Here is a 17,452-nt window from a genome sequence, read left to right on the forward strand (position 1 = left end):
GGCTTTCAGGTTGGAGGAAAGGCCACAGCTAAGCAATGTAGGCAGCCTCTAGAACCTGGAAAAGGCAAAGATGTGGATTCTCCCTAGAGCTTCCAGAAGGAAAAAAGCTCTGCCAATATCTTGACTTTAGCCCAGTGAGACTCATGACAGACTTCTGACTTCCAGACCTGTAAAATAATACATTTGTGTGCTTGTAAGCCACCAAGTTTGTGACAATTTGTTACAGCATCAATAGGAAACTAATACACTCTCCATTCACATTGTCTAAATGCCCAAAGTCCTTAGTGAGATTTTGAGTGGAAATTGTGAAAAGGAGCTGAGTTCCATGGGTAGGTCAATGTGCGTGGGACAGGGACCCCACAAAGGAGGGTGAGATGATCCATCCACCGAACTAATTCGTAAGAAGCAGAAACTAGGCCCTAAAAGTTGATCATGGGAATGTAACACACCCATCTCCACTCACTCACGGACTCTTCAGAAATCTTAAAACACAGTACTGGATGCTCCACCAACTTTGGGATGGAGGGGTAAACCAGTCTTACCCAGATCTTTTGTCTTGGGTTTAGATTGAGAAGGAAGCCAAGCAGTATCCATCAGATTTTGATTTGACACAGAAGTAATAAGATATTAAATGAAGCATTTTCTTTTTTCTTATGAAATTTTATTTTTATGTTTTTGAATAGTAATACATTTACATATTTAAAATCAAAACAGAATAAGAAGATAGATACTCAAAAGATTCACTCTCACCTTGTCTGGCTCCCCCATTCTCCCTTTCTCCATTTGCAACCATTTCCGTTAATTCATTATTATTCCAGCATTTCTTTATATAAAACTAGAGAAATGTTTTCATTCCCCCTTTCTTACACAAAAGATAGCATACCATATATGCTATACTCCACCTTGCTTTTCACATTAAAACAATACATTTTAGAGATCTCTCTGTTATCAGTGCATAGAGTCCTTCCTCATTCCTTTTTCACAACTGCATGATAATCCATTGTGTACCATAGTTCGTTTAACTAGTTTCCTCCTGAGAGGCACTTGGGTTGTTTCCAAGCTTTTGCTATTATAAACTATGCCACAGTGAATAACCCCGTGCATGTGTCATTTTGAACATGTGCAAGTGAAACCACAAGATAGGTCCCAGAAGTCGGACTGTGGCGTCAAAAGAAAAAGGCACCTGGATGAAGGCCATGTAAACATTGCCAGATTCCCTTCCATAGAGGTTGTTCCATTCTGTACTCTCACTATCGTGCTTAAGTGCCTGCTTCCCCAAGTCTCAAAAAAGAGTGTGCTGTTGAATTCTAGATTTCCTCCAATTTGGTGGGTTAGAAATGATATCTCACTGACATTTTTCTTAAGAGTGAAGTTGAGCATCGTATGTTTAGGAGTCATTTGTATTTCTTTTTCTGTGAACTAATTTTTACATCCTTTGACCCCAAATTGGACTTCCTTTATTTTGACCAAAGTCCCAAAAACCTGAGAAGAAAATAGTAGGTTGCAAGTACTCCCATATTTTAAAATGAGGATTTCCAAATGGTCTTATGACCCTTAGCCCAATACCTGGATATGAGGTGGTTTAAAATTGAAAAAGTCAAAAGAAAGTAGTTCTTTGGAGAAAGCCGTTAGTGTGCTGAGCATTTTCTAACCCCTACCGCAGTGGTAGGGGTAGGGGGTTCTCCTCCGTACAAGACTAGAAAGAGGAGCTTCAAGGGGACCCCCACTCAGAGAATTTGACTTGTGTCCCCTAAAGCTTTGGAAGACAGAGTGGCCTGCTATCTGATTCCAAGGATAAGAAACCCAAGGGTCAAGAAGCTGAGGCTGTCAGGCCAGCAGCAGGACAAAACAGAGGGAACCACACTGGAAGCAAACTAGACTTCCACTACGGGGAGAACAAAGGTCTAATGGGTAAGAAAACTGAAGTCTGAGGCTGGAGCTATTCGCGACGGTGGGGCGATCCTCCATTTGGCATGGCAAGGATCTGTGAGTTTCCATAGGTCAAGTAGATACTCTGGAAGAGCCATCTTGATGAGACTTTTCCCCAAAAAGGCAGATTGCCAAGCAAGAGAACTCCAATAATGCCAGCAGCAAGAGGCTGTGGGATGCTCTCTCTGGGGCAGGAGCCAAGGTAGTGACTCGAGAGTTCAGGGTAACAAAATGTAAAGTATCTAGACATACACAATGAAAGGTAAGCTCAAATTAATGACCTTGTAAATGGAAAACTAGAATATTCTGCACAGGGACACACACAAAAACCAAACAAAGACACATATCATCTTCCGGGATAGGAGCACTCTTTATTTAACACCTCCTCAAGAAAAATATTAAGATTTTGGGGGGAAACTGACCAAATAATTCTTTAGTTTATGTTTAATAAATATGTATACAAGAATAAATATATAACAAAAGCTGAGAATTAACAGAAAAAGAATGGTAACTTACTTGGTATAAAAAAAAACCCTATTTTAAAGTTACAGCAGGTGGTGTTGGCACAGAAATAGATCAACAGAGCAAAAGAGAAAGTTCAGGAGTAGACTCTAGTATATGGTTCAGTATATGATTCAAATCACTAGGGGAAAAAAATAGCAGTCAATGAACATTAATAGGACTATTGGCTAAACCATTTAGCAAAAATAAAAAAAGATTCCCCCTAACCTCACTGCTCTTACTAAAAGACATTTCAGATAGATTAAAGATTTCAATGTTTTTTAAAACTGCTGAATTATACTTATTACCTTGAGATCAGAAGGTTCTTCTAAGCGCGGCACCAAAGGCAAAACGCCACATAAGGAAAAAGACCGCTAAATTTGCCTATACAAATTTAAAGTGTTCATGTGGCAGCGTAAGACACAAACAGGGTCAAAAGAGAAATGATAAATTAGAAAATTTGTTTACAAAATACATGACAGCTAAGAGTGAAAACTACTATGCTACAAAGGGCTTTTTCAAATCAATAAAAGACAAATAAGCCAAGTATTGAGAAAAAAGGCAATTCACTAAGACAGAATTACAAATGGCAGATCAACATGCAAAACAGTCAGAGAAATGCAAAAAAAAATTACAACATCATTTTTCACTTACTATGTTAACCAAGATTAAAGACATCCATGAAACCCAGTGGGGTTGAGGCTTTCTGCTGGCGAGAGTATAAACTCTCGGTGAGATTCCTCTGACAATACGTAGTAAACAGAAAATATATATAGTTTTCATTCCAACAATTTCACTTCTAGGACCTTAGCCTAAGTGATAACTGCAGACAATTATACAGACTTGTATAAGGATAGTTAACATCTGGAAACACTCTAAATCCACAAGGCACAATAGAGTACTGGTTACATAAACAATGGTACAAACTGTAAATGCAGTCGTTATTGACATGAAAAATGCGCCCAAAATATGTTGATGAATGAAAGAAGCACAATTATTACAAAGCCACATGCATAGTTTGACCTCATTTTGGTAACCCTGTGTTGTACCAAAAAAAGTATGGATATGGATCACACACACACACACACACACATCACTAAAATGATTCATTCATTCTCTTTCTCTCTCTGAAACAATGAGCTTACACTGCTTTTTTAAATTGATGTGCTTCATTGTATCACCCGCCCACAAACCTGGGCACAGAAAAAGTCACACCTTCCACCCTCTCCCAAACTGGGTGCTCCAGTTTAACCAACAATGGTGTGGTAGGCAAAAGGTCCTTAAAACACTATTTGATTGACTACTGCTACTGGTTTTCTCTTAGACAAACAGAATGGAACAACAGAAAATCAGAATGGGAGATTAGCAATAACAAGGGAGCATTGAGAATTCTTTTCTACTTCCTTTAAAATCAATTTAAATATTAACTTTATTCCAAGTTAATGTGGAATTTCAAGATAATCACTTCTGCTCTGATCTTAGCTTAAGCACCCAACTGCAGTTTCAGGTCTTGAGTCAGAGGTGGACTGTTATCTATTTCCCCTGCTTAACCTCCACCTATTTGTTTGGTAGTTGGTGGCTCCTAGAAGTGATGGAGGGCAGGACCTTACAGTGAAAAGACAGGTATAAAAAGACATGTGCCATAACAGTAAAGGCAATGGTTAAAAATATATATATTGTTTAGAAATCTAAAGGCCTGACTCTCCCAAGACCCAAAAGTACTGTCCAAAGATTAGCTCAAGGCCGATCAAACCCCAGGAATGAGAAGTAGACCTGCGATCAGAAGACGTGGTCCCACAGTTCAAGCCACATATCTGTCTGAGCCCACTTCTCCATTCTAAAACGGGAAGACAATAACCCCTAACCTTCCCACCGCACATAACTGCTGTGAGAACAGGATGGAAGCACACGTATAAACAAAAAGCATGGTGGAGACAAATTAAAACTATGGGTGCACACACACAAATCGGCCATGGAATAATCTGCTCCACATCTGGGCAACCCCTCAGTTTTGATTCCTAGTCTGAAAGGGAGCTCAAGACTGGATCTCAGTGCTCACCTCTACATGCTGTCCCCAAGGGCGTAAATAAGGAAAAGATCCTTGCTCTATCCCCACCTTAGGATCTAGCTTTATTCAGTGGCATTCATTGGTCCTTCAACAGAAGCAGCCTGCATTTTCCCAGGAAGACCCACTATCAGTCTCCCGAGATGCCCTCCTGCCTTAACCAGGAATCCACTTGGAAAAAAAAGAACAGTATTGTGGTAAAGCTACCAGGAATTTTTAAAGAACTTAAAGCTGCCTTCGCGTTTAGGAGAAAATTATCAGAAAAGAACTGTAGAAAAATGGTATATCCTTTTGCAAATATTCAGTACGTGCTTCTGTTAAGTATCAACACTGTGCAACTCTGGGTACTAATTTGGAACATTTAGAGGAAGTGACAAAGTCCGCGTTTTTGCTATTTTAGTACTCTTTCATGCACTGCTGTTGTATTTCTGCACTGTACCTAGAACATTTTATTGACTACCCAGTCAGTTATTTTAACCAGAAACTTTTGATACTAAGCAAGTGGGATTTCTTCCTTTCCATGAAAATTATGCTAAATCCCCAGGTGGACAATGGTAGCTTCTCTGGCAGTTCATTCTGGAGCTGGAAATTAGGGGGGCTATAGAAACATATGCTGTTTAGAGAACCAGTAAAAAAATAATAATAATAATATGGGAGGGGAGGCTCATTTTCTCTCCTTGGATAGAGGAGGCTTTGAGGAAAATCCTTACTCATCAGAGACCCTACCCCATACTAACCACAATAATTTGTAATGATTCCAAATTTAATTCAAGAGCTGTGAAAATAGTATGAGTTCGAATTGCTGCACATAAAAATTAAAATGGAAAGCTATTTGTACTAGTCTATTGAGAGTTCTACTCTATTATTCACCTAAGATGAGAGCAGGAAGGGTTCTAAATGTTGACCCTGAGTTGTAGTCGGAGGTAGCACCTCAGAGGACAAAGGACAATTTTTCCTAATATTGCCCTGTCTAATACTGGCAGGGGCCAGCAGCTGACAGTTGGCATTGACTACCCAAGTGTCAGGATATCATCTCCCTCTCTCTGCCTCTTCCCATTTGAGTGGATACTCTTTGGGCCAGATCCCCCAGGGTGGAGCAGCTTCATAGACAGTTTCCACCTGTTCCTATTGTTGCTATCGTCTCCTCATCTGCCCACAAGTCCAGGCTACTCAGATCTGTCCGTCACCAAGACCCAGTGAGCTGGTAGAGAACATGTCCACCTACCACGTTGGAAAGATTGTCCCTTTTCCTCAGGACCACTGTTGCACAATTCCAGGACTACATTCATATATGCTGTGCCCCGAGGTTGTGCAATATAACTGGTCTCCTTCTTCCTCCCCCATGCTTTTTCTTCTCCAGGCCTAGAAAGGGAGGGAGAAGAGGGAAGAGAATACCACTGTTCCTTGGAGAAGCCACAAGCCTCTGTCTTTCTTCTCCATTTGTTTCTTAGTGAGCCTTGGAGTTACACTGTCGGTGAGGGAGGAAAGTTACACAATACTGATTCAGGCTTTAAGAGTCAAATCTAATACACACCATCTACAAATCCCGCATGTTGACAGTAGGCCCAGGACTGCCTACATCTAATGTGTCATGGTTCCTGGTAAAGTAACAATCCCAGTTACCGAGGCTGTAGATGAAAGAGATGATCGTGTCGCCCACATTGATCCCCCTTCCCTGTAAACACATGGACTCTGGCCACGGGCTTGATATCATTTCAACCCGTTAGAACTACATGACCACTGAATCTAAAGGGAGGCAGAGCACTTTTAGGAGACGCTTAGTTATAAAAACATTAACCAAGGCTGCTATGAACATTCAAGTAGAAGAGAAGAACTGTCTAAATTAACAGAATATTTTTACTGGAATGAAGACTTACGGCTTTTGAACCCATATAAGACAAACGGAACTGTATCAAAGCAACGCTGCCTAACAGACTTGCAGGGAACTTACCAGAGTGGCCAGGCTAGCGTACTTTCTGATTACACGTCAATTAATTACAGGAAGAAAGCTGCTTTTAAAGTGTTTGACAAGTTTTCCTATGTCAATAATCTCTATCTTTTTCAATGGCTGCCTTCATAAAGTCAAATTCTAGCCCAAACTTAAGTCCAATTCATTGATTACTATAGAAGAATGGGTTCTAAATTAATTCACAGAGATGCTATAAAGTAAGATGCAGAGACTCTCTTTCATTCAGTGTCTAGAGGAGCTGACTCTCAGGCACCACTCAGAGGAAGACACAGGCCCAGCCCACGCGATCTGTAGCCTGTGGTCAGTATTACATTGTATATCAAGCATCTCAAGTTCATAGACACAGAACTGGTCGTGTAGCAGGGAAGACGTCAGCAATTCCTGAGTTTCCTCCTTTTGGGGGATTCCTTAAAGATAGTCACCATCTTGAATCCAGGAATGGGGCCAAGCTGGAAACGGAGAAAGTTGCAGACCCACACACACACCCGGAGGGAAGCCACACGGGCCTCTGTGCAGGCACCTGAGCAGCTGCCATGACATCTGTCCCAGCAGCAGTGCATCCTCCTCTCATAGCGTCCGTCTGCGATCTAGACAGGGAGGCGGAAAAGAGAGTCCACTGACACGCTTTGGTTTTCCCATGGTGCATCCCTACGTGCAGCTCATACACACTCTTGGAAAGCAGCATGGAGATCAGCCACCACTCTGAGGGGCCAGGGCAGCCACCACTGACCCTGCTCTTTTCCTGGGCCAGTTGCACGTCCTCCTCCCTACCCTTTCACCCGGGGAGTGTCTGCTCAGCCCAGGACAACCTCTACCCACATCCCCTGTGACCCTCCTCAATCCCAGCTGTTCATGACACCAACCCCATCCTCCCTCCATTCCATTCATTTCTCAAGAACCACAGTCTCACATACCACACTGCTGAGAAAGGGAGGAATGCCAGAACAATCACGGCAGCCACGGAGCCCAGCCCAACGCCCATCATCTGCTCTAGCGTGAGCGACGAATCTGTGGGACAAAACCACACACTGAGCCCACAGCGCACGGAATCACGGCCCTCCGGGAGGTACATACCCACCTGTGCTCACTCTGTTTTAACCCAGAGCTTGGTCCCATTTAACAAACCATCCTAAGAAGGCCCAGAGAGCCTCTGTGCCCCCTGAGTTGGCCCTAGTGAGGTAGGGCCTCAGGAAAACACAGTTCCAGGGTATGACTGAAAAGGAAATGTAAAACCAGGCCACATTCAAGTTACAAGGAATAAAAAGGCTGATCTTGTCAAGCATATAAATACATCACACTGTGTTGCTTTTGTTGGTCCTCTCCCAAGTCAATGACACTTGACGGATTTTTATGGGCCGTTTTCCTTTGTAATGAGAAGAAGTCATTCGGACATCATTTGGATTTTCGCTCCAAAAATGATAGTTACTCCAGCAAACCCTTCTCTGTCAGATAGTCATCTGCCAGTTTCCCTACACATCACGGAGGGCGGTACCTCCCTGCTCCACTCAGCAGATTGCCATGAGGATAAAAGAAGAAAATGGATGTAAAAGCTCTTCAAAAGACATACATATATTCTATTTGGGGTGCATCACATGCCAAGTCCAGGGAGATCCCTGGTTATAAATTGAAAAACACCCAGGTTTGAGTTGCACATTTGGGCCAAGTGACTGGATCAGAGTATCATGTTCTAAAGTTCTCATCTTCATTTGCAAACACTTACTTCGTACTTACTATGTGCCAGATACTGTTCTAATTACCTCTCCTAACCACCCAGTGGGTACTAAGATAATAGTACCAGGTATTATAATAACAGTACCCAGTGTAATAATAGTACCCTGAGGACTATTATTATTCCCATTTTACAGATTAGAAACCGAGGCAGGGAGCGGTTAAGCATCTTGCCCAAGGTCACTCAGCTTGTATATGATAGAGCCAGGATTCAGACTCAAGCTTTCTGGCTCCAGTCTTTGCTTTTGACCACAGCACCATGCTTCCCAGTGCAAATCTGAATCCAGCTCTGTCTGCAGCAGAGCGGGCCATGTTCCCTGCTAAGAGGTCAGAGGTGCAGGCCCAGAACTTTCCTGCACAGGCTGAGGATGATGGGAGCTCAGGCTGCAGTAGTTCAAGTTCGTCTTTGGAAGAACAAAATTCTGTGTGCAATCATGCCACCAGACATTGAAAAGATCTTGGAGGCTGACTCTGCATGTATAGAATTAAAAATAAAAATACCACCAAGCTATGGAATAAGCGTAAGGAAGTGTACCCAAGTCCACATTTTGCCAGATGATTTGTTGCGGCTGTTGTTGCTGGAATATCAAATTATTTCCTTTTTCTGTACCCTCCTTTTACCGATGCCCCAGGGATGTGCTTTGTCTGCCCCTTGGGTAATCCAGCACTGCCTTAGAAGAGCTGAAAACAGCAAAAGCAAAGATCTGTTACGTAAGGGGGGAGGGGCTGGAGGGGAAAAATCATAGCCCCTGGACTTGAGACTCTCAAAACATGCATGCCTTTTTTCCCCGGCAGTGAATAAGGCACATGCGAGAACAAGTCAAGCTACTTAACTATTTCATCATCTAATCTAAGATGTCCAAGAGGGTAGCCACTAGCAACAATGAGGCTATTTAAATCTAAATTAAATGAAGTTTAAAAATTCAGTTTCTCGGTCATACTATTTCAAGTGCTCAATTTCAAGTACACATTGCAATGCTCAGTAGCCACACATGGCTAGTGGCTACCCTATTGGACAGCACAGCTTTAAAATCTTTCCATTGTTGCAGAAAGTTCTACTGATTGGCACTGCTCGGATCTCTACCGCCAGGTTAAGAGCAACTTGTTTGACCGGAGACTCTATAAATCAGCTGGCGCCAGCAAAAGCCGCCGGGGAACACACCTCTGGCTGAAGAGCCCTGCAAAACCCATTACCTTAGAAAAAGCTGTCGAGAGACTTTCCAGAACAACATGGCGTATATTGTTTGGCCACTTTTAGTATTCTGAAGAAAAAAGGGCTTGACATTTTAAGAAGCCATATTATAAAATGGAAGGAGAGGGGGTTAAATTAGAAATTAGTAAAGAAAAAAACTGGGGGACTGACTGAATTATTAGGTATTAAAACAGTGCAATATCGGTATAGGAATGACTCCGTTGGAACAAAACAGAAAACCCAGAAACTGACCCCACTATATCAAATAATTTCAGAGTTTGACTACTGGAGTCAGGTTGTCCAAGTCTGTATTTAAACACCACCACTCCCTAACTGAGTGACTCTGGGTGAGTTATGCAGTCATTCTGTTTCCCCACGGAGGGATGATATAAAAACATGGGAATGATAACAATGGTACCTTACAGAGTTATTGTGAGAAATAAATGAGTTAATACAGGTTAGAACTGCGCCCGGCACATAGTAAGCAATTGGCAGATGGTAGCAATTGTTCATTATTGTTGTTTTGTTTCAAAGCATTGGGAAAATGATACATTATTCATGAATAGTGTTGAGAAAATTGGCTAACCATTTAGAACAAAGTAATTTTGATCACTAGAACTATATACTATATATCAAAATAAAATCCAGATGGATTAAAGACTTAAACTGAAACTAAAAAAATTAGAGCAAAATGTAAGTGAATATTTACCTAATATTAAAGCAAGGAAGAATTTTCTAAGCATAATTATTAATGCAGAAACCTTAAAAGAATGAGATCTGACCATATTAAAAATCATACACTTCTGTATACCAAAAAGTATTATAAGCAAGCTTAAAGGGCAAATGGAAAACTGGGCAAAATATTTAGAATAACAAATGAGCAAGAGGTTGACATATAGACAGTGTTACAAATTAATAAGGAAAAGACAAATTCCTCAATAGCAAAATGAGCAAAATCTATGAAAAGGTCAATCACATATAAAACATGACTATAGATGATTATGAAACCTTGATCAACTGCTCTCTTACAGGCAATAAAAATGCTAATTAAAACATTGAGATGCCACTTTTGTGCACTAAAGTTGTTAGGTTTTTTCTTTGTTTGTTTGTTTGGTGAGGAAGAATGGCCCTGAGCTAACAGCTGTTGCCAATCTTCCTCTTTTTGCTTGAGGAAGATTGTCCCAAGCTAACATCTGTGCCAATCTCCCCCTACTTTGTATGTGGGATGCTGCCACAGGATGGCTTGATGAGCGGTGTGTAGGCCCATGCCCAGGATCTGAACTGATGAATCCCAGGCTGCCAAAGTGGAGCATGCAAACTTAACCACTATGCCACCAAACTGGCCCCAGAGTTTTTTGGTTTTTTTCTTTAAGAGAAAATACAGCATTGGAGACAGCAAAAAGAATCTAGTACTTTCCTGCACTGGTTATTTCATCTAGTCTACCCAGTATTCCTCCCAGTTTTAATCATCAATGTTTTCTCTATATTTTTTCCTCTATAGTTTCATCGTCTATATATTTGTTATCACTGATTGACAAAAACGTTGAACTGAAGATGACTGTGGACAGTGGCACGTGTCCTGCATATTCCTGGATTTGACATTGATAAGCAACCTTTGCGTAGTCATTTCACCAGTTTCTAAGCTCACACACAGACCTCATTTCCCTACGTTGTCCACGGACATTGTTAAATGTTGGCAGAAGTCAAAATACATTATGCCTGCTGTATTGCCCTAACCAACTAGTGACTCTGTGCAAGCAGAAAGGAGAGCAAGCTGACCCAGTCTGCTCAAAGCTCCCGTGCTGACTGCCGGGAACTGCGGCTTCCTCTACCAGGCAGACACAGGGCCATCTCTCAACCATGCTGCCTGGCCTCGACTTCAAGCCATCATCATCATCTGCACTTTGCAAATCCTACCCCCCTTGTTTAAAGTTCCATGTTCTTTGCCCATTCCCAGTCTTCTTACTTTTCTCTTCTTCATCAAGATTTCTCAAAGATCACTTGCAGAGGTTTATCCATCTTATTTGCAAATTGTATGAACCTGCTTGAATGTGCTTAATCCAGGTCAGAAGACTTTAACTTTGTAGGGCAGTTAGCTCTTCTCTTGCTTTCAAACATCCCCTGACAAACCAACAGGACAGAGGCAAAGTAGGAGTGGAGGAACCTTTCTCTTGACCATCCCTGAACCGGGCATCATTCACCTAAGCAGAGGGCCCAACTATTCCTTACTCTAGATGCAAGTATTGGAAAATCATCTTTATTTATTCTGCATAACGAAACTTGGGTTTGGGCTCCGGGCATGATTCTTGCTGACAGTACAGTTCCTGGCTATATGTCTTTTTCTCTACTTTGCATATGTACTGTGTGAAAACCTCAGTGAGTCCAACCAAGAGTGCTCATGGTGTAGCCACACAGGGACGTCATTAGGGACTTCCCCCATTAATTCCCTACTGAGAAAATTTACAACTGGCCAACTTGAATTACATTTTTTAGAGCTTTGCCTTCCTCTTGTTACCCTCCCTTCCACGCTCTCATGTCATGAAATCATGCTTATTTTTCTTCTGAATCACTCGTAGAATATTCTTTTTTAAGAAACCCAGGGGAGTGAATCATGTGCTATATCCCAGATTCCCAGTGACTCATTTTTGGAGAAAGTAGCTCCATTAGGGTCAAACTCCACCATTCTCTTCGGGGTGGCTCCCTGAAGAGGGACAATGCTCAGGAGGAGGGATGGGGCTTCTCTGGGCTTATCTCAACACTTTCACTAGTGGAAATATCACAGGTGCTGAAGAGCAAGTTAGAAAGGCCCTTTTCCTACCCTCACACTTTGTGACAGCTTGAGGATTTCCTATGCCTGTGGACAGTTTTTCATGACTTTACACAAGCAGGGTCATTTCCTGAAAGCAGCAATTCTGTTCTCCAAAAGGTACAAATAATCAGCACCGTGACTTCTATTTAGTGTGTTAAATTTCTCTGTGCTATTCTAGGGTCTCCTCACTTGAATTCCCTGCAGAGTAGGAGATGGCAAAGGAGATCAAAGTAGAAAACTAATTTAGAGATAAGTAAAGGCTGATGAATTGGCAACATTATCCAATTCCTTTCCTATCGCAGCTTAATAAACTCCCATAAACCTAGCAGCTAGCACCCATTTATTAGCTCACAGTTCCGTGGGTTAGAAGTTCAGGCCCATTGTGACTGGGTCCTCTGCTCAGGGTCTTAGAATACTGAAATCAAGGCATCAGGTGGACCGCATTTCCCTCTGGAGGGTCTGGGGAAGCACCCGCTTCCAAGCTCATTCAGGTTGTGGGCTAAATTCAGTTCCTTACAGTTGTAGGACTGAGGGCCCCCTATTCTTACTGGCTGTCAGCCAGGGGCTGCTCACCTCCTACAGGCTGCCGGCATCCCTGCCATGTGGTCCCCTCCATCTTCAAAGCCAGCGGGAGAAACCCTTATGTCAAATCCATCTCTCCCTTTGAATCTCCAATTTCCCCTATCGCTGACCTCTAGACCCAGATTTAAAGGGCTCATGCAACTGGGTCAGGTCCATCTGGATAACTTCCCTATTTGGGACCTTAACTACTCTTCAAATCCTTTCACAGCAACACCTAGAACAGCCTTTGAATGAATAACTGAGAGAAGGTGGGTGTACACCAGCGGCCAGAAACTTGTGAGGCCATCTTAGAATTCTGCCTACCACAATTATGAAGGTTTAAAATGAGTATGTGTATGTCTGTGTGTATACATACATATACACAGCATATACATACATATACCCACACACTAGGCTTCTATCTTGGTGTAAATCCTCTCTGGCTTATTTAATTTGATAGTATTGCACTCAGCTTAATTTTTCATCAAACTGTACTTCTGGTTCCCTGGTAATCATTCAATCCAATTCTATAGATGCTGATTAAGCACCTACCATGTGCCAGGCACTGCCCCGGCTCTTCCAGTGCTCTCCCTCAAGGGTATGAAGTCTAGTAAGACAAGACGAGTGTACCTGTTGCTGTAAAGTATGGCAGGATGGCTAGAGAGAGGGAGAGAGAGAGAGATCCTGGCCCATGCAGGAAATAAAAAATGCTTCAAGGAGGAGACAGCATTTGATTTTAACCTTGAAGAACAGGTGGGATTATAATAAACAGAGATTATAGGAAGGGTATAGGGCAATCCGGGGGCAAATAAGCAACTAATCATATGAGCAAAGATAAAGAGAGAAAGCAAGGGCCACATCCAGAGAAGAGCTGGCACATCAGTCTGAATGGAGAAGAATGAGTGATGCAATTAGAAGGCTACGTTGGTGTCAAACTGAGGCCTGGGTGACCGGACTAAAAGATAATGGAGAACCATGGACGAACTGTCAGGGGAAATAAGAAAATCAGCGCCGCGCTTTAGAAATATGAGGCAGGTGGTAGCGTGCGGGCTAGAGTGAAGAGGGAAACCCTGAACGCTTGTGAGGGGGGTTGAGAAAGGAAGCTGTGCTAGTCATCCATGATACAGATATCAAGGCCTATCAGAGAGGTTTGCCCAAGGGGCAAAATGAAGGCAAAAGAGAAAGGAGTAGTCACTAATGACTCAGAGGTTTCATGCTTATGACTGAAGAATGTCCCCTGATTAGTTTATCATCTCACATAGATCAAATGACCTTGCTCTGTGACTCAAGGGATCAGAGACTCATAGTATTTCGTGGCCAGAAAGGATCTCAGAGACCTCAGGAAGAAGCAATTGAGAACCAGCCAAGTTAAATATAATTTCAAAGATGCTCAGCTGATAAAGGGCAAGGAAGCCCAGGCCTTTGCATTTCCCATCAAACTGACTCCTGGTTCCTTGGTAATCATCACAATGCTCTTTTAGGGGCAACTTGCAAAAGGTAAATAGCACAGTTCAGCGCTGGGCAAAGGCAAGAACAGGGCTGTTGCTTCACATAAGTGAACTGGAACAATTTCAAGACTAATTTGGAACTTCACTCTCTCCAAATTACTTTCTGAAATGGCAGCCTCCAGAATGTCTGCAAAAAGAAACCGAAAGAGATGAAGGCACAACACAGGTAAACTTTGTGCATACAGAAATATATGCTAGAATTGCCTTCAGAATTTCAACACAGCAGTGGGTTTTCTATTATCTCCAGAGCTTTCCAGGAGCTTGAATTCAAAGGTTGGAACTCTCTTTCAATACTGGTTCTTAAGTTGAGGCTTAGGGGAAGGCACTGCCAAAAGCCACTTCGATATTTCCAAAGGAAAATCCTCCCTGTTAACTTAATCACGGAGAATGACTGCAGCTGGCTCTTTGGCCATTCCTTCAACCCAGTTTGAGTGCTTGCTAATCATACCAAATAGTTGCTAAAAACTGTGGATTCTGGAAGCTATTTTCTGTGGCTAGCTAGGATGCTTGCCCATCACCATTCTTCTGATAAAAGCTCTTTTCCTTGTGGGAACTCCATTCCCATCCTTAAAGTTTTAAGGAAAGCGCTGGCAGAAAAATTCCCAAATGTTGGAATGTGTGGTTGTTTCTTGCGGCCTTCATTAAACTCCAAGAAAGATAACTTAGTCTATCTGCATGCAGAAACATAACAGGAAACATCTTTGTTAAGAGAGGCCCTCACTTATTATACTAAGTGAAATGAGTCAGACAGAGGAAGACAAATATTATATGATCTCAGTTATACGTGGAATCTAAAAAGCTGAACTCATAGAAATAGAGACTAGAATGGTGGTTTCCAGGGGCTGGAGGATGGGGGAAATGGGGAGAATTTGGTCAAAGGGCACAAACTTCTACTTATAAATGAGTAAGTTCTCGAGATCTGATGTACAGCACGGTGACTATAGTTAACAATACTGTGTTGTCTACTCGAAAGTTGCTAGGAGGGTAGATCTTAAATGTTCTCACACACACACACACAAATATATTTATATATGGTAATTAAGTGAGATGATGGAAGTATTAATGAACCTTATTGTGGTAATCATTTTCCAATATAAACATGTATCAAACCATCACGTTGTACACCTTAAACTCACACAATGTTATATGTAAATTACATCTCAAGAAAGCTGAAAAAGAGAGAGAGGCCCTTGCTGACTGGCAATGGCAATCCAAGACGGCTGATGGTCAGGTGATGGGCCTTGCTCAGTTGGAAAGCCACGTCCTCTACTCTGGTTGAAGTTGGTGTGAGTAGAGCCAAAAAGATGGAAAATATGATCAGGAGATAAGCAGACAAATGAAGGAAGCCTAATTCTCTAGGTCCCTCCCAAACATTTCCTGCTCCTTACCCTCTACTGACAGAGTAACAAAACCCCATTGTAAAGCACCATCCACTAGAGCCTTCCTGGAAGCAGGGGTATGTGGGTGCTTCCTCACCACCCCAGCCTATTGTTTTATGCTGCTCTGGGGTAAGGGGCAGGATGTAAAGGGTTAAACTGATATTTGGACTAAGAGCCAGAATTCCTCGGGCTGTTGCTAGGACTCATAAACCACAAGGAAAAGGTCCAGATTCAAAGGTCATAAACTTGACAAGATTTCTGGTATTTGCGACAAACTAATGGAATTCCTGGGAATCAAATCCACTGGCTGGCTGCCTGTGGGTTTAAAGCAATGTCCTGCCAGGGAAATCCCAGCCTGGCACACAAGGACCTGTGATTGCTCAATCTCTAAAGTAATTCCCAGGCCCGCATAACGGAGAACTGCCCGTGTGAGGCAGAAGGTTTAAGCTGTGCAGTACTCAGCAGAACTCCTGCTCGCTGCATCTCTTAGGTGCGGCTTTGGAGGAAATGAACAAGGGTCCTCTCCCATAAGGCAGAGCCCGAGGCAGACAAAAGGACTGACCAAGAGACCCATTCTGCTGCCAGGGCAGAGGATGCTTGCTTTTCCTGTCCAGCAGGATGCGGTCATTGTTATGGGCCCCCTGACCACTGCACAGCACTTTATCTTTTCCTCCTTTCTAAATGGAAGTACTTATTGTGGTTACCCAGTTTTCTCTTTCATATTATATACTGTGGTTTGAGAATGATTAGATTTGCCATTTTGTCACAGATTGCTAAATAGATCATGAGAAGCACATCTGGATTTGATCAAGAGAAATGGATCATCCCCTGGTCTTGGAGCTGGATGCAGTAGGCTCACCTTTGAGCTGTCTTCCACTAGGGTTCCATTTTGATTGTATGGAGGATAATTCCACTTTCTTAATGGAGGGTGTTTTTCTTAACAGTATATATGTATGTGTGTGGACACACTCAGCAGCCAAATGGTTGAAAGTAGTTGACTGTTGTAGCTCTTTGTTTGGGTCTGCCAACATGTTTTTCTATGCCTCTCTTCTTGATGGGGATCACGTCTCCCTTTCAGTGCAACTCTGGTGGGGTTGTCAATCACACTGACTGGCCCCCAACCGGCCATACGAGGAAGCCCAAAACCCAAGGCAGGCCAATCATAGTATCCCATCTCCTATTAACATTTACCCAACAGAGTCAGTTAACCTAGGAGAAAAGATTCTTTCCTTGAATTGAAAAACTTTCTGTTTCCACTGAAGTTGCTGAGCTGGGGCAGCTGGGGCCCATCCCTCCCCACCAAATGGTCTACAGTAGAAGAAAATAGGCCAACCCACACTTAGAAACAGAGAGCAGAGACAAGAGACACAAAGGGAGAGTTCCACTCATGGTGTTGAGGCCCAGGTCCCCAGTTCCTGGAGTCCCCAGGATCTTGCTCTGGTTTGATCTCATAAGCTCCCGCCCCCTCATTCTTTTCAGCTATGACTTCTTGCTTAAGCTAGTATGAGATGAGTTTCCATCATCTGTGACAATTTAAAAAGAAATCTCATTAACATACACTTGATGCCACAGATCGGACAGAGGAGAAATAGGACAGCATTCTTAGGCAGAAAATAGGTTTACCTTTCACCTGAGTCCAAACTGCACAGGAGTATCTTCTCACCTATAAAGGAAAACACAGCAACACGCATAACTAGGTGGCACATGATGTAAGTTTAAATAATACACCTTAGCCCTCCAAGTTTCAGGGTTTTACTACTTAATTTGGACTAGAAGATCTTTAAAGTCTCATCTAGCTCTAACACCCATAT

General features: G+C 42.5%; 1 protein-coding gene across 8 annotated transcripts in view; it reads right to left on the reverse strand.

Moving 5' to 3' along the window:
- SUSD1 (sushi domain containing 1) overlaps window positions 1-17,452 on the reverse strand; it is a 183,353-nt gene that overhangs the window by 58,172 nt on the left and 107,729 nt on the right. For 6 of the 8 annotated variants that reach the window (XM_070595052.1, XM_070595053.1, XM_070595051.1 and 3 more), the window contains 3 exons: window positions 17,265-17,304; window positions 7,379-7,472; window positions 2,279-7,051 (listed from right to left, as the gene is read on the reverse strand). In XM_070595052.1, the coding sequence (XP_070451153.1) occupies window position 7,051; window positions 7,379-7,472; window positions 17,265-17,304 (135 nt within the window). In that variant the 3' untranslated portion in view covers window positions 2,279-7,050. Of the gene's footprint in view, window positions 1-2,278; window positions 7,052-7,378; window positions 7,473-17,264; window positions 17,305-17,452 lie in introns of those variants that run through there. The other 2 variants (XM_070595055.1, XM_070595050.1) reach the window with 1 other exon arrangement.

Source organism: Equus przewalskii, chromosome 26 (assembly GCF_037783145.1).
Source record: "Equus przewalskii isolate Varuska chromosome 26, EquPr2, whole genome shotgun sequence".
Classification (NCBI taxonomy): Eukaryota; Metazoa; Chordata; class Mammalia; order Perissodactyla; family Equidae; genus Equus; species Equus przewalskii.